At 47.2% G+C, this 23,562-nt stretch overlaps 1 protein-coding gene across 1 annotated transcript in view; it reads left to right on the top strand.

Annotated features, from left to right (window-relative positions):
• The window catches only part of SIK2 (salt inducible kinase 2), a 313,110-nt gene that overhangs the window by 107,838 nt on the left and 181,710 nt on the right, over nt 1-23,562 (top strand). Inside the window, exon 4 of the mRNA XM_086954303.1 lies at nt 11,505-11,666. Within this exon, the coding sequence (XP_086810429.1) occupies nt 11,505-11,666 (162 nt within the window). The remainder of the gene's footprint in view (nt 1-11,504; nt 11,667-23,562) is intronic.

Raw genomic sequence — 23,562 nt, 5'->3', positions numbered from 1 at the left:
TCACTCTTCTATTTATTTTTCACCTTTCCTTCCACCACTCCTTTCGTTTTTTCCCAGTGTTCCTTTCTTTCACTGTTCCTTCCACATGTCCATACCTATCCCCTTCTTGCCCCCTTTCTATTTAACATTTGTTTTTTTAATTTATTTATTGCCTTTCTCTTGTTTGATTTTAGTATTTGCCTCTCTTTCTCCATTGTCACTGTTGTCATTATTTTTCCTCCTCCATCTCTTTCACTTTATTTTACCTCATTCGGCAGACTTCATCTCACACCCCTCAGGTCTCAAACAATGTTATTTGTCCTCTTATTGAATCAGCAGACAGAAGAAGCCCATATAGAATTCCTGGCGTTTAATTGTTTTTCTTTAAAACTGTGTTATCACCCTTATTTGAAAATCACAGGACATTCCAAGTTTTAAAGATATGGCATTAATCGATTTAGCAGATCAGGTTGGAGTTGCAGGACACCGTTTTTTTGTATGTTACGTTACTGTTTCTTGTAGAGCACATGGCTACTCAGACACAGGCTACCCGGCGCTTACAGGAAGCGTAAGAAAAGAAATACGCTGAGTATATGGACCTGTGAGTCTTTAATTGCTTTCTGAAGCTGAGCAGATTACTGTTGGCTCATAGGTGGATAGGGAGGGAGTTCCAGAGCTTGGATATCAAGTAAACGAATTATCATCCTCTACTTTTGCCCCTTTTAATTCTGGAAACGACCAGAAAGAAGAGGTTCTACGACCTCCAATCCCGTGCATTACTATGCAGAACAATTTAATGGCTTAGGATGTATGTGCTCTGAGAGTGTTTTATCTTGTGTGCAAGGCAGAGAGCTTTGATTTCTATTTTTTTTCCTTACCGGCAGCCAATGAAGACTGGCCAGAGCCGGGCGTGCAGCCTGATTTTAGAAGGCTCAGCAGACCACGAGCTGTGGAATTTTATATAATCTGCAATCTCTTTATGTCCATGGCAGGGATGCCTAGGTAGGCCAAATTGCCATAATCTAGATGCAAAAGTATGAGGCCTTGTACCACTGTTCTTCAGGTTTCCGCAGGGAGCCATTTGAGCATCTTTCTCAATGCTCTTATAAGACTAAAACATGACCCTACTACTTTCTTGGCCTGGGAAGCCATAGTGAAATCCTTATCTAAAAGAACTCCCAGACTCTTAACTTCCTGTGTGGTGGATGGATGGTCACTCAGGCATGAAGTCCAAATAAGATGGTCCCTCCCGCTGTGGATTCCTATGAAGGTTCTCTTGAAATATGGATGGATGTCTGGCATCAGGGGTGGTTGTTACCACTCTCTCGCTTATCCTACTAGTTTGCGTTCATACTTGCTTCCTCTACTTCATTGTTTTGCCTGTTGTCGGTGCCCTTAGTCATTTGTGTTATACTTGTCTCTGACTATGCTCTGTATTCCTTGTGGAATACCCATGTCTAAATGTACCTTGGTTTTCCCACTGTATGACCGCACAGCACTGCTTCCCAGGTGTATTGGTATTTGTTTCTTCTTCGGTTCTTGAGCAATATTACTGGTTTGCCTGGGACTAGTTACATTGAGACTCCAAGTCGCACTGAGATTATTAAGCTATACTCCATATATCTTGTTTGTGATGCTGCACCGTTCTGTGACCCAGAGAGCCCCGCCCAGGTCTTTCACTGTCGCAACTACTGACTCTCTCTCACTCTGTCTCACTGGCTGACTAACTGACTGACTCTCTCACTCACTGACTGACTCACTCGCTCAATCTCACTCTCACTGACTGACTCTCTCTGTTACTGTCTGACTCTCACTGATTGTCTGACTCTCTCTCACTGGCTGACTCTCTCACTGGCTGACTCTCTCACTGGCTGACTCTCTCACTCTCTCACTGACTGACTCTCTCTGTCCCACTGACTCATTGACTCACTGACTGACACACTCTCAAACTCTCTCACTGACTGACTTACTCGCTCACTGACTGACTCTCTCACTGACTGACAAACTCTCACTCTCTCTCTCTCTCTCTCTCTCACTGACTGGCTAAATGACTGACGGTCGCTCTCTGATTCTCTCACTGACTGACTTTCTCACTGACTCACTGACACACTGACTCTCTCTCTGACTGACTCTCTCACTGACTGACTGACTCTCACTCTCTCTGACTCTTGCTCTCTCTGACTGACGCTCTTGCTCTCTCTGACTGACGCTCTCTGACTGACGCTCTCGCTCTCTGACTGACGCTCTCGCTCTCTGACTGACGCTCTCGCTCTCTGACTGACGCTCTCGCTCTCTGACTCTCTCGCTCTCTGACTGACTCTCTCTCTCTGACTCTCTCTCTCTGACTCTCTCTCTCTGACTGACTCTCTCACTCTCTGACTGACTCTCTCACTCTCTGACTGACTCTCTCACTCTCTCTGACTGACTCTCTCGCTCTCTGACTGACTCTCTCGCTCTCTCTGACTGACTCTCTCGCTCTCTCTGACTGACTCTCGCTCTCTCTGACTGACTCTCTCGCTCTCTCTGACTGACTCTCTCTGACTGACTCTCTCGCTCTCTCTGACTGACTCTCTCGCTCTCTCTGACTGACTCTCTCGCTCTCTCTGACTGACTCTCTCGCTCTCTCTGACTGACTCTCTCTGACTGACTCTCTCGCTCTCTCTGACTGACTCTCTCTGACTGACTCTCTCGCTCTCTCTGACTGACTCTCTCTGACTGACTCTCTCGCTCTCTCTGACTGACTCTCTCGCTCTCTCTGACTGACTCTCTCTGACTGACTCTCTCTCTCTCACTGACAGACTATCTCTCTCGCTGACAGACTATCTCTCTCGCTGACAGACTAGCTCTCTCGCTGACAGACTCTCTCACTCGCTGACTGACTCTCTCACTCGCTGACTGACTCTCTCACTCGCTGACTGACTCTCACACTCGCTGACTGACTCTCACACTCGCTGACTGACTCTCTCACTCGCTGACTGACTCTCTCACTCACTGACTCTCTCACTCACTGACTGACTCTCTCACTCACTGACTCTCACTCACTCACTGACTGACTCTCTCACTCGCTGACTGACTCTCTCACTCGCTGACTGACTCTCTCACTCGCTGACTGACTCTCTCACTCGCTGACTGACTCTCTCACTCGCTGACTGACTCTCACTCACTGACTGACTCTCTCACTCACTGACTGACTCTCTCACTCACTGACTGACTCTCTCTCTCACTCACTGACTGACTCTCTCACTCACTGACTGACTCTCTCACTCACTGACTGACTCTCTCACTCACTGACTGACACTCACTCACTGACTGACTGACACTCACTCACTCACTCACTGACTGACTCTCACTCACTCACTGACTGACTCTCACTCACTCACTGACTGACTCTCACTCACTCACTGACTGACTCTCACTCACTCACTGACTGACTCTCACTCACTCACTGACTGACTCTCACTCACTCACTGACTGACTCTCACTCACTGACTGACTGACTCTCACTCACTGACTCACTCACTCACTGACTCTCACTCACTCTCTCACTCTCTCTGACTGACTCTCTCTCTGACTCTCTCTCTCACTGATGGACTCTCTCTCACTCTCTGACTCTCTGACTCTCGCTCTCTGACTGACGCTCTCGCTCTCTGACTGACGCTCTCGCTCTCTGACTGACGCTCTCGCTCTCTGACTGACGCTCTCGCTCTCTGACTGACGCTCTTGCTCTCTGACTGACGCTCTTGCTCTCTGACTGACGCTCTCGCTCTCTGACTGACGCTCTCGCTCACTGACTCTCTCTCTCACTGACTGACTCTCTCTCTCTCTCTCACTGACTGACTCTCTCTCTCTCACTCACTGACTGACTCTCTCTCTCTCTCTCTCACTCACTGACTGACTCTCTCTCTCTCTCACTCACTGACTGACTCTCTCTCTCTCTCACTCACTGACTGACTCTCTCTCTCTCTCTCTCTCTCTCACTCACTGACTGACTCTCTCTCTCTCTCTCTCACTCACTGACTGACTCTCTCACTCACTGACTGACTCTCTCACTCACTGACTGACTCTCTCACTCACTGACTCTCTCTCTCTCACTGACTCTCTCTCTCTCACTGACTCTCTCTCACTCACTCACTGACTGACTGACTCTCTCTCACTCACTGACTGACTCTCTCTCTCTCACTGACTCTCTCTCACTGACTGACTGACTCTCTCTCACTCACTGACTGACTGACTCTCTCTTTCACTGACTGACTCTCTCTCTCTCACTCACTGACTGACTCTCTCTCTCCCTCTCACTCACTGACTGACTCTCTCTCTCTCTCTCTCTCTCTCTCACTCACTCACTGGCTGACTCTCTCATTCACTGACTGACTCTCTCACTCACTGACTGACTCTCTCACTCACTGACTGACTCTCTCACTCACTGACTGACTCTCTCACTCACTCACTGACTCTCTCACTCACTGACTGACTCTCGCTCTCTCACTGACTCTCTCTCTCTCACTGACTCTCTCTCTCTCTCTCTCTCTCTCACTGACTCTCTCTCACTCACTGACTGACTCTCTCTCTCACTCACTGACTGACTCTCTCTCTCTCACTGACTGACTCTCTCTCACTGACTGACTGACTCTCTCTCACTCACTGACTGACTGTCTCTCTCTCTCTCTCTCTCTCTCACTCACTGACTGACTCTCTCACTCACTGACTCTCTCACTCACTGACTGACTCTCTCTCTCTCTCTCTCTCACTCACTGACTGACTCTCTCTCTCTCTCACTGACTGACTCTCTCTCCCTCTCACTCACTGACTGACTCTCTCTCTCTCTCACTCACTCACTGACTGACTGACTCTCTCACTCACTGACTGACTCTCTCACTCACTGACTCTCTCACTCACTCACTGACTCTCTCACTCACTCACTGACTGACTCTCTCACTCACTGACTGACTCTCTCACTCACTGACTGACTCTCTCTCTCACTCACTGACTGACTCTCTCTCTCACTCACTGACTCTCTCTCACTGACTGACTCTCTCTCACTGACTGACTCTCTCTCACTCACTGACTGACTCTCTCTTTCACTGACTGACTCTCTCTCTCTCTCTGACTGACTCTCTCTCTCTCTCTCACTCACTGACTGTCTCTCTCTCTCTCTCTCTCACTGACTGACTGACTCTCTCTCCCTCTCACTCACTGACTGACTCTCTCTCTCTCTCACTCACTGACTGACTGACTGACTGACTCTCTCTCTCTCTCTCTCACTCACTGACTGTCTCTCTCTCTCTCTCACTCACTGACTGACTCACTCACTCACTGACTGACTGACTGACTCTCACTCTCTCTGAGTGACGTTCTCACTCTCTGACTGACTCACTGACTGGCTCACTGACTTAGTGACTGACTGACTGACTATCTCACTGACTGACTCTCCCACTGACTGTGAGAAGTTGGCCTGGTATATGGTGTTCACTATTCTAGTGAGCACCTTGCACCAGTCCAAACGACCCTTATGGTGATTGGTTGTAAGTCAACCGTATAGACCAGCTATCCTAATAGTAGCATGGACAAAAGCAGTCTTAGGCTAAACTCAAGAGGGCATGTGAAGCCAGCTGTTTTACCATATGCAATCCTTTAAAATACCAAATGAAAGGACACCACACAAGTTATATATTACAAAATATATGTATTTATTTCTAGAATAATCCCCTTAACTCTTTATCAGCACAGGAGCACAAGCGTTGAACAAAGAACACAGTATAACATACAATAAGCTGCACAATTATGGATAGGCCGGGTGGCCACTCCAACCATATATTAAGAAAGTGGTATAAGTACCACGTCACAAACAATGAACAGGCCTAGGGAATCGCTGGGCCTATACTGGACTAATGAAGGTTAGGTCGGGAGAGGCCCACAGGATATGGGTGCAGAGTCTATAGGCAACCGCGTTTACCATACAAGTCAATGGTGCGTAAAAATCAGAAAGTGTTAGGTTTCGGAGACTTCCAACTGGACTAGAACTTAGCCACTTAAAACTAGGACACTAGAGGTGTAAACCACTATAGGAGCACCGGAGTTATATCGTTACCTCACCCACAGGAAGCGGGTGCATAGGTGCCAAAGTGTGTCTGGTTTCGTCGTGAAGTTCTGTGGAGCCTGGAGGAAAAGATGCTGCAGGCGGCAAGGAGAGAAGAGTCAGGTTAGATCCAAGGGCGGATCGAAGATGTGGAGTACCTGAAAGCAGAGGGGACCGAGTTCAGGTCACTAGCCAATGACCAGCGAGGAACCAGGAAGGAACCAGGCGATGTCGGGTTGCACTGTGGTGATGTCGAGGTATTTGTCTCCGCTGCCACGTGGACCAGGAAGGATCGAGGATGACCAGCTGGTGAACACGAGCTGTTCCACGAAGGCTCTTGCTGTCGGCGGTGTCGGTACTCGATTCGGAGTCACCAAGCCTTGGCAAAGGCAACCCGCGCTGAGCTCGAAGATGTCTTCTTGATCGGACCGGGAAGGTCAGATCGATGGCTCCTTTTCAGGGGAGCTGGGGCCAGTCTAGAGCAACCAGACCAGCAGTGTAGTTTTGAGGTTTCGTCATCACAGAGGCCACTAGCCAACGGGCAAGCGACCGGACAATACGTCAAGCAGGAAAAGTGCAAAAGGGCCCCACATAGCACTTGGAGAGTGTGGAGAGGTGATCTTTGGAGCACAGGCTGCTAGGGGCTGGGCTTCTCAAACTCCAAAGCACAATGTCGAGGGTGCCTCGGGAGCTGCGCTGGAAGCACTTCGTCGACATATCAAGATGGCTGGTCCCACGTCTCTCGTCGCCTCCACGGGTCTAAGCTTTGCTAGGACTGTGGATCGGGCTGTTGGAAGTCTGGGAGTCCAGGTCTTGTCTGCCTCTGTCGTTCGAGCTCCAGCAGGAGCAACAGCAAAGGAAGTCTTGATGCGCTTATGGCGCCTGCTTGCACAGGGTGGCCACTCCTTGACCACAAGGGAGATTCTTCAGTCTTCTACGTTGAGTAGGATGTTGAGGGGTCCAGAGTTTTGTTTCAAAGTTTGTCAGGATGATCTAAATTGCATTGGCACAGCTCCTACCTTTATTTCAAATCAAGGGGCTGGATCACCTGCTAGGTCCCTCCTATGGGTGGGACCCAGGAAGGGGGTGGTTACAACCCTTTCCCTTTGTCTAGTTTCACTCCAGAGCTGGGGCTGGAGTGCCCCAGCACCTGTTTGAACTGGACTATGCATGGGACGCCTTGTGCGCCCCAGGCAGTGTCTAGTTTCATTCAACCCTCCCTGCTACAATCCACTATCTCCTGTCTGGGGTGGTGTAACACCTCCCTGTGACAGGATAACATGTGTCCAGGCCTCCCCTTCCGGAGTTTCGGTCAGCAGCAGGAGGCCAGACTTGTCTGTGGCAGCAGCATCCATTTTGTGATGCTGGGGCTCTGGTTAGATTTAACCGCGTTTAAGCAAAGTAACATGTCTTCTCCCTCTAGAAGGGTGGAATGCTACCCCCGTCGCCAGAACTGGCGAGGGGGTAGTATTCCAAAGCGTATGACACCTTACACGACATGTTTTGATAAAGCCAAACCAAAGTTAGCAAGTAACCGCGAGGATTATAATGCACTCTGGCGAGGGGGTAGTATTCCAAAGCGTATGACACCTTACACGACATGTTTTGATAAAGCCAAACCAAAGTTAGCAAGTAACCGCAAGGATTATAATGCACTCTGGCGAGGGGGTAGTATTCCAAAGCCTATGACACCTTACACGACATGTTTTGATAAAGCCAAACCAAAGTTAGCAAGTAACCGCGAGGATTATAATGCACTTAAGAGTATATGGTATGGCAATATCCCAGAACAGCTAAGGGAGTTGGTCCCGAAAGCTGCAGACAGGCTCAGCTCATGCTAGAGCACCATCTCACATAAAACCAAGCACTCTGCCTCCAGGATTGTTAAGACCTGCCATAGGAGTGACTTATAGGTGTATGTGTCCAGATATAGGTTTAGATATAGGTATACTATATCTAAGCAAGGGGTGATTACACCACTTTGCCCCAGCTGAGTGATCAGCCAGTTGTGTCAGATTGGATAGCCAGCCAGGGGTGGCAAAAGATAGGCTTTGGATGCACCTATGCCCTGGGTACCTATAGTACACTGTACAGGGGGTGATAAGGTGACCCAATGTCCAATTGGAGATTTACCTAGTGTACATAGTCCATTTTACAGAGAGAGCAGATAGCCTGGGGCCCTGATTAGCAGGGTCCCAGGCCAACTAAGTCGAAAACCAGCTAAACACTAGGCAAAAAATCTGGGGTAACCATAGTCGGGTATCCACCTTCCTACACTGACTGACTCTCTCTCTCACTGACTGACTGACTCTCTCTCTCTCTCGCTCTCTCACTGGCAGACTCTCTCACTGGCAGACTCTCTCACTGGCAGACTCTCTCACTGGCAGACTCTCTCACTGGCAGACTCTCTCTCTCTCTCTCTCTCTCTCTCTCTCTCTCTCTCTCTCTCTCTCTCTCTCTCTCTGACTGACTCTTTCAATCTCTCTCTTGCTCTCTCACTTACTGACTGACAGACTCTCTTTCTCACTGACTGACTCTCCCTCTCACTGACTGACAGACTCCCTCACTCTCTCACTGACTGACTCTCACACTGACTGACTGACTCTCTCACACCGACTCTCTCACACTGACTCTCTCACACTGACTGACTGACTGACTCTCTCACACTGACTGACTGACTCTCTCACACTGACTGACTCTCTCACACTGACTGACTGACTCTCTCACACTGACTGACTGACTCTCTCACACTGACTGACTCTCTCACACTGACTGACTGACTCTCTCACACTGACTGACTGACTCTCTCACACTGACTGACTGACTCTCTCACACTGACTGACTCTCTCACACTGACTGACTGACTCTCTCACACTGACTGACTCTCTCACACTGACTGACGCTCTCACCCTGACTGACGCTCTCACACTGACTGACGCTCTCACACTGACTGACGCTCTCACACTGACTGACGCTCTCACACTGACTGACGCTCTCACACTGACTGACGCTCTCACACTGACTGACTCTCTCACACTGACTCTCTCACACTGACTGACTGACTCTCTCAAACTGACTGACTCTCTCACACTGACTGACTGACTCTCTCACACTGACTGACTGACTGACTCTCTCACACTGACTGACTGACTGACTCTCTCACTGACTGACTGACTGACTCTCTCACTGACTGACTGACTGACTGACTCTCTCACTGACTGACTGACTGACTGACTCTCTCACTGACTGACTGACTCTCTCACTGACTGTTATACAGGTACTATTTCCCAACCTTCACCCTCCTGATATTTATGCCCCTGCATAACAAACATAACAAACAACCATTGGGACAGGCAGATAGAAGTTGCCAGCATTGAAAGGACAAAAAAACTCAAGACGTTATTTATTGTTAATACTTTTTTAATATGGTCTTTCAGTTGTACATAATGCCTGGTCATATATAAGGTAACAAAAATGCTTATGACAATTCTTTATTATAACTTTTCAGTATGCTGCAGACTTCTGTACAGCACAGCTTAAAGACCTAGGCAAAGTCAATAACTCTAGCTAAACACCCAAATGCAAGACCTATTGGCTATGCCAATGCTTGTCTTACCCCTGGCACTGCTCTTGCCACACATGGTCTCTTGGGTTATGAAAGCAACAACAGAAAGGAAGGTCCTTGATTCCAATTTACTTCTGGTCGTTCCCACTCCTGGTAGTTTATATTCCTGGTCCTCCCTTAGCCACTTACTGTTAAGGAAATAAAGATGTAAACTGTGTCAAATCTCTATCATTGAGGTGGGGGCAGGGGGTTAAAATGTGTACGATGTTGCTTGTGGCACCTGTCCTTTTGTACATCAAAGAAAGAGGGGAGCATAGATTGAAACAGAGTAGGGGACCCGCCCCTTGATAGGTGCACCGCATTGCACCTGCCTCAGGTCTGGAAGATGCACCAGAGGTTAGACCGAGGAATGGCTGGAGGCTAGGGGTTAGTCCCTGATAACCAGGTTAGCTCTGACTGCAGTGGTTCTCACCCTCCCTTGCTCCCACCGACTCCTTTCGGGCAGCAAAGATTTGAAATATCAAATCTCATTGCTCACATTGTTATGTGATCCCTTGGCACTTTTGTGCCTTCAACCCCACCCCAGTAAAGTGATTAAATTAGCCTCTCCAGCTAGCATGGAGAGGCTCAGTCTCAAGGGTTTGGGCAGTTCAGAGAGACCATGTTGCTAGAAAGTGGTACCTGTGGTGGGGGCCTGAGTTCTTTAGGCTGAAGCCTAGCACAGCTATCTGGTTGCGAGAAGACTTCTTGTGGGCGTTTTAGAAGCTTCCCTGGGAACATTTCAGCCATTGCGTGCCATTGGGTTTGTAGGTTGTAACTCATTTTTCTGGCTTTCTATATGCTGGCTTATTTGTTTTAGGCTGTTCAGTGTCTATTGAACCCCTTCCATGCTCATGACGAGCTCAGCTCGTCATGAGGCACAGTTGAGCTGTGCTGATGACGAGCTGAGCTCGTCATGAATAGAGGAGTCCAAGGGATGTCAGCACAGGAGGGGAAAATGCACAGCAGCCAAGGTGTTAAAATGTGTTGTCTGTAATCGCAGTGCATCAACACACCATGCATAATCCACTTTACGCCACTCTACTCTACAACACTCCACCACACACCACTCTGAAACTCTACTTTAATCAACTGTACTCCACTCTGCGCCACTCCATGCTCTTAATACACTCCACTTTGACATGATACTCCACTGTATGCCACTCCACTGTACGACTTTACTCCACTCTGACTCTTCTCCATGACACCCTACTCTACGCCACTCTGGAGTAAAGTGTCCGAGTGTAGTGAAGTAGAGTAGAGTGGAGTGTCACTCTACGCCACTCCGCTCTACGCCTGCTTGAAGCTTTGTGGGCCCAATGTAGCCATCCATCAATCGATGATTCTTATTGAATCAAGAATATAATTTCAGGTGTTGTAGACAGTACTTTCAAGTTGGATGCCTTTGGCAAGATGTGCTGTAAGAACGGCATTATTTCTATATGCTCAGGAATTTCAAAAAGCTTTAATTTGTCCTGTGTGCCAAGAAGTGTATACTCCGCGACAAACACAACTATAGTAATTTTATTTACTCCCATTATCTGCTTATAGAGAAATCAATTAATTCAATATGGTAGATAGTAGAGTGTGTGAAAAAGTTTAGTTGGAAATAATAGTGTTTTGGAGTTATTTGTATTTTTACTTTTATTCTGGAGATCCCACAGTGTGTGGGTTCAAAACACATACTCCAGTTTCTAGATCTACAGTATTCAGGCAAGCAGTGTCCTTCATTGCATTAAGCTCCTAGATAACAATATTTGGGCAGCATATTTTGTAAAACTAATTTCGCCAATGTTGCAGTGATATATAGTGTAACTCAGTGTTTAAAACTCTTCTCGTCCGCAGACTATCTGGCGAACCATGGGCGACTGAGCGAGCCGGAGGCCAGGCGGAAATTCTGGCAGATCCTGTCAGCTGTTGAGTACTGTCACAGCCGGAAGATCGTACACCGAGACCTGAAGGCCGAAAACCTGCTGCTTGATAACCACATGAACATCAAAATAGCAGGTACCTTGTCTCTCGCGGAAAGTATTGCAACCGTTGTTTATAGTAACAAACTGTATGGATAACAAGAATTGCTCATCTAATTCAGATTGCTTAGAATGCTCTGTTGCCTGACTGGTGGCTGATTTTCAAAGTTCAGTGTAGGTGTGAAGCAGGCAGGGCTTGTAGAGTTGCCACCTGGCCAGTTTTGAGCCAACATGACTATTTAAATGTTCAGCAGCTACATAAAAATTAGAAAAATACCAGAAAGCTGGTATTTTTTCAGCTTATCACTACATACTTGTTAGAAATTGGGTCTCTTGTTGGTAGAGGTAAGCACCCTGTCCAAGCAGGGACCATCACTCTAGTCAGGGAAAGTCAGATACACACTAAAAGATTACCTGTGCTCACCCTAGCTTGGCACAGAGCAGACAGGCATATCTAAAGAGGCAATGTTTAAAGTATTTGTGCAACACTCACACAGTAACTCAATGAAAGCACAATTAAAGGCACCACTCAGGTTAGAAACATAGACAATAATTATATACGTAAATCAAGACCAAATTGATGATAATCCAATAAGTAGAACCGGAGTTATGGATTTTTAAAGATAAAATGGAAATACAGTGCTTAGTCTTAAAGCGCCAACCATGGAATCTGGTCACGCTTGACCGAGGCAAATCCAATGCTCAGGCACACTGTGATGGAGCGCTGTTCGGATACAAGGACCAGCCTTGGCCCGCTAAGGAAAGTACCTTGGTTGGAGGATATGTTGACGTTGAAGACCCAATGCAAGGATCAGAGGAGGCGATTCATAGTCGTGGATCCCTTGGATATAAGCCATGCCTTGGTTTCGATCCACACAGTCGGAGAAGCTTCATCTGCGGATCTCTTTGAAATGCAGGTAATGTGTCGTTGAGCCGTGCAGTCATCAAAGATGTCCTTGAGCAGCAATTTGTCAGAGAGGATTAATCGTTTCGATCAGCACAGTGGAGATGTTGCGTCAATTCAGCTGGGTCAGCACAGGAACTTACTTTGAACGGCCCAGGATTGGGTTGACATCACTTTTCAGGTTGGTGGAACTCCCAGATGGCAGAGTCCAGATACTGATACAAGGTTTCATGAATTCTTTGTCCCTGAGGCTTCAGAACCGGAGGCAAGCCACTGGAGTCCATCTGGGTTCAAGTGAGATGGGCCAGTCCTTTTCCGCAGCAGGCTGCAGGGCAGCACACCAGAGCAGAAAAGTAGTTCTTCTAGAGTAGCAGGGTGGCAGTCCTTGTAGAAGCACAGCCGTCCTTCCTTCGGGCAGAGTTCTTCACATGTCCGGTAATGTCTGGTTTGAAGTGGCCAGAGACTCCGTGCTTATACCCAATTGTACCTTTGAAGTGAGGGTGACTTCAAAGGCAGGTCTTTGAAGGGCAAAGCGGTCCTTTTTCCCCATCCCTGGCTCCTGACTATCAGTAGGGGGTTCTCAGCCCTTTGTGTGAGGACAGGACAGAGCCTATTCAGATGTGTGAGCCACCTCTCCCCCTTCCTGCCCAGGAAGGCTGTCATGAAGGGCTGGGTGTGACAGTGGACTCAGCTGCATTCTGTGTTTGTGACTGTCTAGAGGGAATTCACAACGTGTAGCTCTGACCCACCCCAGACGTGTGTTGGAGACAGGCTGCAGGCACAATGAGCAGTTTGAGCAGAGAAATGCCCACTTTCTAAAAGTGGCATTTCTAAAATAGTAATGTTAAATCCAACTTTACCAGTAAAGAGGATTTATCATTACCATTCCAAAGATGTAAAACATAACAAGGCTACTCCTTTCTAATTAGGAATTACAACCAGGGGAGTAACACAGGCCCCCACGGTGCGGGAGGCCCCAAGCTCCAGGGGGCCCCCTTGGCCCTGCACTCTGGCCAGAGAGCTCCTTATTGAGCCTGGAGGGGGTCTCTCTTCGTACTGTGAAGCCCCCTCAATTTTCATTACGCCAGGGATTACAACTTAAAAGTATCTTAAAAATCCCCTCCTGTGCTGGGAATTGCCATTTTGCTGGTGTCATGACGAGCTCAGCTCGTCATGAGCACAGCTCCAGGCTACCTCATGACGAGCTGAGCTCGTCATGAGCATGGAAGGGGTTAAGGAATTCCCAATGTTAGCCTATGAGATAATAAAAGGGGGGAGTATAAGGCTTGACAAAGGGTTTTGAATTTAAGTTGAAATTACTTTAAATTGCAAACACCGGCCCTGCAGTGGTAAGCCTGAGACAAGTTTGAAAGGCTACTTATGTGGGTGTCACAATCCGTTTTGCAGGTCCACTAGTAGCATTTAATGTACAGGCCCTGGGTATATGGTATACCACTTTACAAGGGACTTATTAGTAAATCAAATATGCCAGTTGTGTATAGACCAATGGCAATGCTAGGGGAGAAGCACATGCACTTTAGCATGGTCCGCTGTGGTTACGTGCTCAGAGTCCTAAGGCCAATGTAAAGAATCAGCAAATAGAGCAGGTACGCAGGCAAAATGTTTGGAGGAAGACTACCCTAAGGATACTGGGCTAATGATACTTTTAAACAGGAAATGATAGAAGAAAACACTTAAAAATGCATTCGACAGATGCCCTAATGACCCGTGACTGATAAATAAAGCAAACCAAGACAGAAGGGACATGTTAAAAATGAATATAGACTGGTCATATAAAGTTATCCTTAAAACTCCGTTCCAGGCCTTTGCACAATCTTAAAAAGTGAACAGTTGGCCTGTATTTTTCTCTAGGAAAACAGGCAACCCTAGCAGAGGTTTAGGTTTATCTGCCAGCGTTGGGTTACATAAGAGGAACTGGTTCAAACAGCCGAATAGGCCAGCATTCACTCAGGCATTAATTGCCATATCCCATCATTGTTCACCTGCCTCTGACTCAGGCTTATAATTGAAGAATGGGCAATTCATTGTTTTTAACACAGTGACCAGGTAGAAATAATTCTTAATGAGCTCATTGGAATGCCCGAGGGCTTGCAAATGATTACATGTGCTCTTTCATTGAGGGCTGTAGCCGTTAATGCATGCCCTGCTCTCTATCTGCTCTCCCGGAGAGGGCCTATGCAGAATAGGCTTGAACTATGGATTGTATCCTGCTGGCGAGGAATATAATGGTGGTTTAATCTCCAAACCACTTATAGGCTAGCATCAGGCCGAGGGCCGGTTATAAAGTAGAGGGCATTTAACGACTAATATAGCCTGAGGCAGAAGGGTGGAACGTTATCAGAGCATTCCACCCACTCAGGGTTATGTTCTAAAATAAACAGGGAGAAATAAAAAGACAAGCATTGGAATGTTGGAGTAAAGAGTTTATACCAAACATTATTGGCCCTGGGCTGCTTCGTTGCCTTTTTGGGAAGTACCAGCATTTCAGTGATATAATAAGGCGTGACTAAATATATTAAGGACTCTGAGAGCATCTTGACGGTCCCTTGAACACCGAGGACCATGCAAGGTTTGGATGAACACCAGAATATTTTTTAAATTTAAATGTGATATATGTGGTTATTTCCTCTCTTTTCTTGTACTATGCTAGAAGCCTACAGTGAAAGTTACTTCCAATGCAGAACTTACTTTTCATTACTTTAAAACTGTTACTGCCTAGTGCATGTGTTTCCACCCAAAAAATCAAGGCTTACCAATGTCCGATTGATTATGCTTTTGTTGTGTTATGTAATTTATCAGGGTTCTGTGGGTCTCATTGACCAGATTCAATTTGTGTTTTTTTACATTGTCTAATTTTGATTGGTATGGTTTAGAGATAAACCGTATTGGATATTGAGCGAAGACATTAAACCTATGGTTTGGTGATGGATTATACGGATTAGGAACCGACTGGCTTGCCATGGGTCTATGTAGCTCTCTATGCATGGATGCATATGCAAAAAGACATTGCCAGGTGGTTGAGACTGTAAATTTGTCAGCTCATCTGCTTCAGATTTTAATACAGCATGCAAAAAATGTACATTTGTGTGTTATGGTCAAGACTTCAACATACACGCATATGAATCTGATGTTGCAATGAATGAGGCATTTTCAAGCGATAATGGCCCGGAGGCGCCGATATTCAGTTCGGAGTTATCAAGTTTTTCTTCTGCTCACGCTGAAGTTACTGACTGCTGCCATGTTTGTCTTGTGTTCGGAAACAAAGCTTGTGGTGTTTGAAAAGTACATAAAAAGTCAGACTGGCTCCTTTATAACCTCATGTTGTTTGCTGTAAACAAGTGTGTGTGGAACATTTGATGCGTTCGAGGATCAGGCGGCAGTGCCACGTGGAAGTTGACAGAGTTTTTAGCGCCTATTGGCTGACACTCCTGGGAAGGTCTTACCCGGGGTTGTTTGTGTTTTTCAAGAAATATTTCAAAATTCTGCAGTTCGATGACCCTAGATCTGTACAAAAAGTGCGATCAAAGACTGGAGGTAATCCTAAAATTGAAGCTGGACTAAAGACGATGGAATGAAATGTGGCCCAAAGACTTTCCATTAATAACATTAAATCAAGTATTCCGTACATTATTTTTTGTGGCGCTCAAAGTGCAAACTTGTGCAGGACATGTTTTTTAATGTTATATTAAATAATGTTGTTGAAAAGTAGAAAGAAAGCCAAACTGTGGCCTGGGCAACTACATTGCACAAGACAGATACTCAACTTAATGAAATGACAAATTATTTTAAACGCGCAGGGGGCGCTAAGGGGCTTTTCTCCTAAGATTTTAAGATGATAGCCGAAGAAATTAGCAGTCAATTCTACATTGTTTTTGCATCCCACAATTTTCAAAATCTTGTAAATATTTAAGCTCCTGTGTGTATATTTTCTCTTACCTTCGCTTTGAACCAGAAAGAACCCACTAGTGTTAATTCACCAGCAAAACCAGTAGTGCTTCATGCACTTTTTACCTCACGATGACAGCATTGGGTAGGCCCTTCTATCTACTCTCTTCATGTATCGCACTGCTAAGCGCTGAGTCCCATAACACTATAACCGCACCTCAGTGGTCATCACGCACGACATGGAAACCCTTTCCACATAAGGAAGGGGGATGGGAACACACTACTTCACCTCCCAGCACAGTTCACCCCTTAGCATTATGGTAAATGCAGTTCATTTTAAATGCTTACTTGTGTTTTTGCTGAAGTGTTTCACCAAAGTTGGTGCAGGTTCGTGCTGTCCATCTCTAGACTCATGTGTTTCTGGATATTATCCTTCATCAGTAGAGCTAAAAACAAGCATTAGAAATGCAATAGGTCTCGCAGCATTAGAGTTAGTGCTTTTAGAATTGTTAATGGGTTTTTTTGTAAATCTTTAGCATGAGGTTGAGGGTGAGTGAGGGTGAGTGAGGGTGAGTGAGGGTGAGTGAGGGTGGGTGAGGGTGAGTGAGGGTGAGTGAGGGTGGGTGAGGGTGGGTGAGGGGTTGAGGGTGAGGGGTTGAGGGTGAGGGGTTGAGGGTGAATGAGGGTGAGGGAGGGTGAGGGGTTGAGGGTGAGGGGTTGAGGGTGAGTGGGGGGTTGAGGGTGAGGGGTTGAGGGTGAGTGGGGGTGAGTGGGGGTGAGTGAGGGTGAGGGGTTGAGGGTGAGGGGTTGAGGGTGAGTGAGGGTGAGTGAGGGTGAGGGGTTGAGGGTGAGGGGTTGAGGGTGAGGGGTTGAGGGTGAGGGGTTGAGGGTGAGTGAGGGTGAGTGAGGGTGAGTGAGGGTGGGTGAGTGTGGGTGAGTGTGGGTGAGTGTGGGTGAGGGATTGAGGGTGAGGGGTTGAGGGTGGGTGAGGGGTTGAGGGTGAGGGGTTGAGGGTGAGGGGTTGAGGGTGAGTGGGGGTGAGTGGGGGTGAGGGGTTGAGGGTGGGTGAGGGGTTGAGGGTGAGTGGGGGTGAGGGGTTGAGGGTGGGTGAGGGGTTGAGGGTGAGTTAGGGGTTGAGGGTGAGTGAGGATGAGGGGTTGAGGGTGGGTGAGGGTGAGTGAGGGTGAGTGTGAGTGAGGGTGAGTGAAGGTGGGTGAGGGTGAGGGGTTGAGGGTGAGGCGTTGAGGGTGAGTGAGGGTGAGGGGTTGAGGGTGAGTGAAGGTGAGGGTGAGTGAGGGTGAGTGAAGGTGAGGGTGAGGGTGAGTGGTTGAGGGTGAGTGAGGGTGAGTGAGGGTGAGGGGTTGAGGGTGAGTGAGGATGAGTGAGAGTGAGGGTGAGTGAGGGGTTGAGGGTGAGGGGTTGAGGGTGAGTGAGGGTGAGGGGTTGAGGGTGAGTGAGGGTGAGGGGTTGAGGGTGAGTGAGGGTGAGGTGTTGAGGGTGAGTGAGGGTGAGGGTGAGGGGTTGAGGGTGAGTGAGGGTAGGTGAGGGGTTGAGGGTGAGTGAGGGTGAGTGAGGGGTTGAGGGTGAGGGGTTGAGGGTGAGTGAGGGTGAGGTGTTGAGGGTGAGTGAGGGTGAGGGTGAGGGGTTGAGGGTGAGTGAGGGTGAGGGTAGGTGAGGGGTTGAGGGTGAGTGAGGGGTTGAGGGTGAGGGTGAGTGTGGGTGAGGGTGAGTGAGGGTGAGTGTGGGTGAGTGAGGGTGAGGGGTTGAGGGTGAGTGAGGGTGAGTGAGGGTGAGTGTGAGTGAGGGGTTGAGGGTGAGTGAGGGTGAGTGTGGGTGAGGGTGAGTGAGCTACATCTAATGACTTCAGAGGACTGCTTATAGACTGTTTAAATTACAACCATTGTCGATAGTAAGTACTATTGACCCTGATAACGAAAACACACAACACCAGCTGTCACGGCAGACTGAAACACCCCTCTAACGCACGCTGGTTAATAAAACGAGGCACAACACCGAGGAATATTGACCAGATCACTAATAAGATTGGAGCGCCAATTGATTTTGAACCAAATCAATAGGAGATTAACACAATATTTGTAAAGCAGTGGAATGTGGTGGGGACGTGGCGCAAACAATAAGTGCAGCTAGATCATATACTCAAATACATCCAAGATAGGGTGTTAACGAATAGCGGGTAATTTAACTGAGTGATGCGGCTTCGCACTATGTCCTCAAAGTAAAATGGAGATTAGCAAGCTGGACAATCTGGAGGGTTACTTACATGCCGCTGGTACCAAAAGTGTCTGCCCGCTTCCCTCGATGTGTACACGGGCTTGTCTTGGCCGATTATTTTTAAATAGGTAAGCCAGAGCGCGCCAAACCAGATTGCTCGGTATTTCCGGGTCACGTGATCAGGGCATTCAAGTCTACGCAGTGCCAGACTCTATGGTGCGTGCGTGCTGGTACAGCAGGCAACACTAGAATGCTGACCCTTAAAAAAAAATCAGAAGGCGCTTCGTGAAATCGGCGACACAATAATCTTCGGCACAATAGTAAAAGCAAGCACCAGTAGAGGCGTGTTTGGAAACCGAAGACTGGGTAAGGGGAGAGATGCATGGATTGGAGAGATGCAGGCTGTACTATGCAGCCCCATTAACGATCCCGCCCAAGCAACCATTTTGTATTTATTTACCTGGACAGCCGCAGTGGCGGACTGAGGAACGCTCGCGATATTTACAGGCAGCGCTACTGGATATGGAGCCTGCGTGTAGAAATAATTGGAAACAAGGCTAGCGGCAGGCAGGCAGGGGAGGAGAGGAGGAGGGGGGAGGAGAGTAGGGGAGGCACGGCCTAGCGGCCGTGCAATCAAGTAGTGAGGGGGCGGAGCTGGGGGAGGCTGTGGAAGAGAGTAGGCAAGGCGACACGGCGGGAGGGGGCGGAGCGGGTAAACAAAGACGGACATGCACGCGCCCGTGACTTTTAAGGTCAATGCGCATGCGCATAAGCTTAATGCGCATGCGCATTGACCTTAAAAGTCACGGGCACTGCAAGGAATCGCCACGATTCCTTGCAGTGTGGATAAAGAGTGGATAACTCGCAATACTCTCGCCTTGCTCGATGCGCATGCGCATCGACAGGCGAGACCTAAAAATGAAATTTATCTGGGGTTGCTGAGCAAGCTGCCACTATCCTTTTAGGTCTCAGTACCTCTCACAGGCGCATCTCCAAAAGCTCATCAGCTCAATGGCTCAAGGAAACCTTTTCAAACATAAGGGGGATGGGAGCACACTGCTTTACCTCCCAGCCCAGTTCACCCCTTAGCAATTATGGTAAATGCCACATAGCATAAAAAAAGACTACGAAACAAGTAATAAACCGCAACCCTCAATACAGTTTGACAAGCTCAATAGTGTACAATCTTTAAGATAAATATCCAAAGTGTTCAATGCAGAGCTCCTTATCTGTTAATCAGTGAAAATATATTTTATTTAATCAAACGTACATGTAATGATTACTCCATTCCGTCATATGCGTTTCATTATAAATCCATAAACATACTGGCTAAATATAATTATTTGTCTAAATACCATAAAACCTCACTCAGAGACCCATGTAGAAAAAAAATGAATACCTTGCTCACTTACATTTACACCACACACTCTGATGGGTATCAAAACAGACAGCACACTTTCAGTCACACACCCTAGATGATGTAGCATGCTACCCATGTAGGCAAGCGCTACAGTGCCTCATATAGTGGTAGTTAGCTCAATATAAATGTTGCAATACCATACCTGAAAGCCAAGAGAAGCCCCTTCTACCTACTAAAATCTTAGAGGCAGCTGCAAATAAGAAAATAAAGCAGTTTGCAACTTGCTTCATTTGCGTTTGTGCAGATCCCTCGGGGCAACTGAAACCAAGGTTAGAAAAGGTGGGGCTGGGCCTACCAAAGGGCAAGCTAAGTTGCCCTTAATTGACTTCCATAAAAAAAAAGCCTGCAGTACTTGACCCCCCTCCGCAAGAAATGGTGGCCAGCCCCAATGTTAAGGAGTGAGCGCCAGGACTGTGGAGTGTTTGGTGGGTGTGCCCCCTGCTGAGCCGTACCTCTTTTAGTTTTTCCACTTATGGTGTAGTCCCTAAAATAACTTGCATTTACATTCCCTGATGGAACATAAAACTGTGGAACATCTTACAATGTGGTACCTCCTCTGCTGTCGTACGTTTAATGTCGGAGTAGGAATTTGGGTATTTCATGGGACAAGGACCCACAGTTTTCCAATCCAATCCAAGAATTCTTTAATTCGGCCATTTGAGACCATAAAAGATTCATTAAAAACATTACAAACACATAAAACATACAGTAAAATCAGGGCAGGGAGCAACATACAAATCAGTTCGGTTCCAGGAAGGTCAGGGGAGCTATGGACACAGTTAGCTACATTTCATTACAGTCCAGTACATATTTAGTAGGAAATTAGCCTTTCAGTATTTTTCCCCTTATCTGCCACATGGCCATTAACCACATGGCTGCTAGGCGTTTTCCCGTCCTGCGCTGCAGATGATTGATTTACATTATTTCATGACGAGCTGGCCTTGTCATCAGCGCACGGCAGGTAAGCGCCATGACTAGCCCAGCTCGTCATTAGCTTCGAAGGGGTTAAATACTTGGCAACTGCAAAAACTATATGGTGCATGGTACTTCTATTCAGGTTCTATATGATTGTAAATAGTTTCTAATGCTCAAATTCCTGCACAGTGGCGCTAGCCAATATTTCCTCGGTCTGTTGTAGGCAGGGCAAAAAAACAATACATGTAGTTGGTCCTCCTCATTCCCACTGCTCCCATGACAGATTTTATCGTCCGACATTGTCCATTTACTTGTAAGGGCTTTAAGGGGCAGCATTCCTAACCTCCATTGGATGAAAAGCTTCCTTACAAGAATAGGAAATATAATGTCCATAAAACCTTCAAAGTAAAAAGAATTTTTGGTAGCCAAAAATTGTTCAGTTAGGGTGCTGACTTTTGATGTGCACACGATCGAGATTAAACTTTTATCCTTAAAAATCTTAGTAACCATCTAGCGTGACACCCCTTGACAACCTCTTTCGGGATCGTCCCACAACTCAGGCAGTCCCAGGCGATAGAATTCTCGCTTGACCTATGCCACCCATGGAATTCTGTTAGAATGATTTAAGTCCAGGATGTTCTTGAGATCTTGCCTGTAGTGGGAAAGTTCACCCGTGGTCCATAGCCTGTGCCAAAACCTCAATGGTTTTATGACCAATTCATCCCATATTGAGGGGAGCCCCAGATCTAATCTCAGAGGTAACAAGGGTGTAGCTTGGGGAAGGGCCAACAAGCGTCTAAGGAAGTTGTTTTCCACCTTGATGAGTTCTGTCCCAGCTTTATGGCCCCATAGCTCACCACCGTAGGAAGAGGCTGCTCTGGCTTGGGTTTTGTACATCTCCAAGGCTGGACTAACAGGTTTGAAGGTTGATGAATTCGAAACCTTCAAAATTGCTCCCACCATTTGGGATAACTTTAAGCGGGATCTCGCTATCTGTGGACCCGACGATAAATTTTCATGTAAAGTTACCCCCAAATACTGGAACGTACTAACCCTTTCCAGCCTTTCGGATCCCAGGGTTGGGTTGGGCCTAGTTGTTGAGGAGGGATTCAATCAAACAATAAAGGAGCTTAGAGGGAATACGGAAAGGGTCGCCCTCCACTCACAGTCAATAATATACAATGAGACCCAATCCAAATGGCGAGTAAATCTATCAGTGACATAAGGGGGGTCCAATACATCCCACTCCCCACTACTCTCTTATCCACATTATAATGAGATAATGCACTGTGCTCTGCCTTGTTTAAAATATCTGTTCTCCAAGACAACCCAACAGAGCAAAGCTCTCAGAGTGACCCCAATCTTGGTTGTTCACAACAGTCCACACCACACATTGGACCTTACTCTAAATAGAGGAAAAATGTGCGAGAAGCAAGTGACCCCTCACGGAAACACCACCAAGCGGGGTAACTGGTATGCAATTTCCAGACAGGCCCCTGTCTCATCATCGGTGGTCACTCGCTCCTCGGGAAAATAAAGGTGATAGAAAAGAAGACGTGTCCAAAACAAACAACGTATAAAGTGCTACAGTGAAGTGCAGAAAATTCTGCTAGTGACAAACACACACAAACATAATAATAGAGTGCCTAAAACCACACACAACACACCAATCCCTTATCCACTTTTATTCGTAGGGTGGTGATTGCGTGCTCTTGAGTATTAAAAAGGCTGGTAGCTAGTCATGCATACCATTACCTACAGTGCCGACATGTTTCACTGCTGTATAGCGTAGAGCAGTTTCATCAGGGCTGCACTCAAGTGCTGCCACTTCACTCTTTTTGGACACTCAGTTCTGTAACGTGCCAGGAGCAGCAAAGCTTTGCATACCAGCCACTCCGGTATCAAACTGGGACCCTAGATACTCCAAGCGTGAGTGTGCCCCTTGATTTGTAATAAAAATATTATATCGTGACGATCTGGGAAGACGCCTTTCCTCAGCCGGCTCACGCTTGGAGTATCTAGGGTCCCAGTTTGATACCGGAGTGGCTGGTATGCAAAGCTTTGCTGCTCCTGGCACGTTACAGAACTGAGTGTCCAAAAAGAGTGAAGTGGCAGCACTTGAGTGCAGCCCTGATGAAACTGCTCTACGCTATACAGCAGTGAAACATGTCGGCACTGTAGGTAATGGTATGCATGACTAGCTACCAGCCTTTTTAATACTCAAGAGCACGCAATCACCACCCTACGAATAAAAGTGGATAAGGGATTGGTGTGTTGTGTGTGGTTTTAGGCACTCTATTATTATGTTTGTGTGTGTTTGTCACTAGCAGAATTTTCTGCACTTCACTGTAGCACTTTATACGTTGTTTGTTTTGGACACGTCTTCTTTTCTATCACCTTTATTTTCCCGAGGAGCGAGTGACCACCGATGATGAGACAGGGGCCTGTCTGGAAATTGGATACCAGTTACCCCGCTTGGTGGTGTTTCCGTGAGGGGTCACTTGCTTCTCGCACATTTTTCCTCTATTTAGAGTAAGGTCCAATGTGTGGTGTGGA

This window comes from Lissotriton vulgaris, chromosome 2_1 (assembly GCF_964263255.1).
Source record: "Lissotriton vulgaris chromosome 2_1, aLisVul1.2, whole genome shotgun sequence".
Classification (NCBI taxonomy): domain Eukaryota; kingdom Metazoa; phylum Chordata; class Amphibia; order Caudata; family Salamandridae; genus Lissotriton; species Lissotriton vulgaris.
The sequence above is the reverse complement of the archived record's forward strand: the minus strand, read 5'-3'. Positions and strand labels throughout refer to the sequence as shown.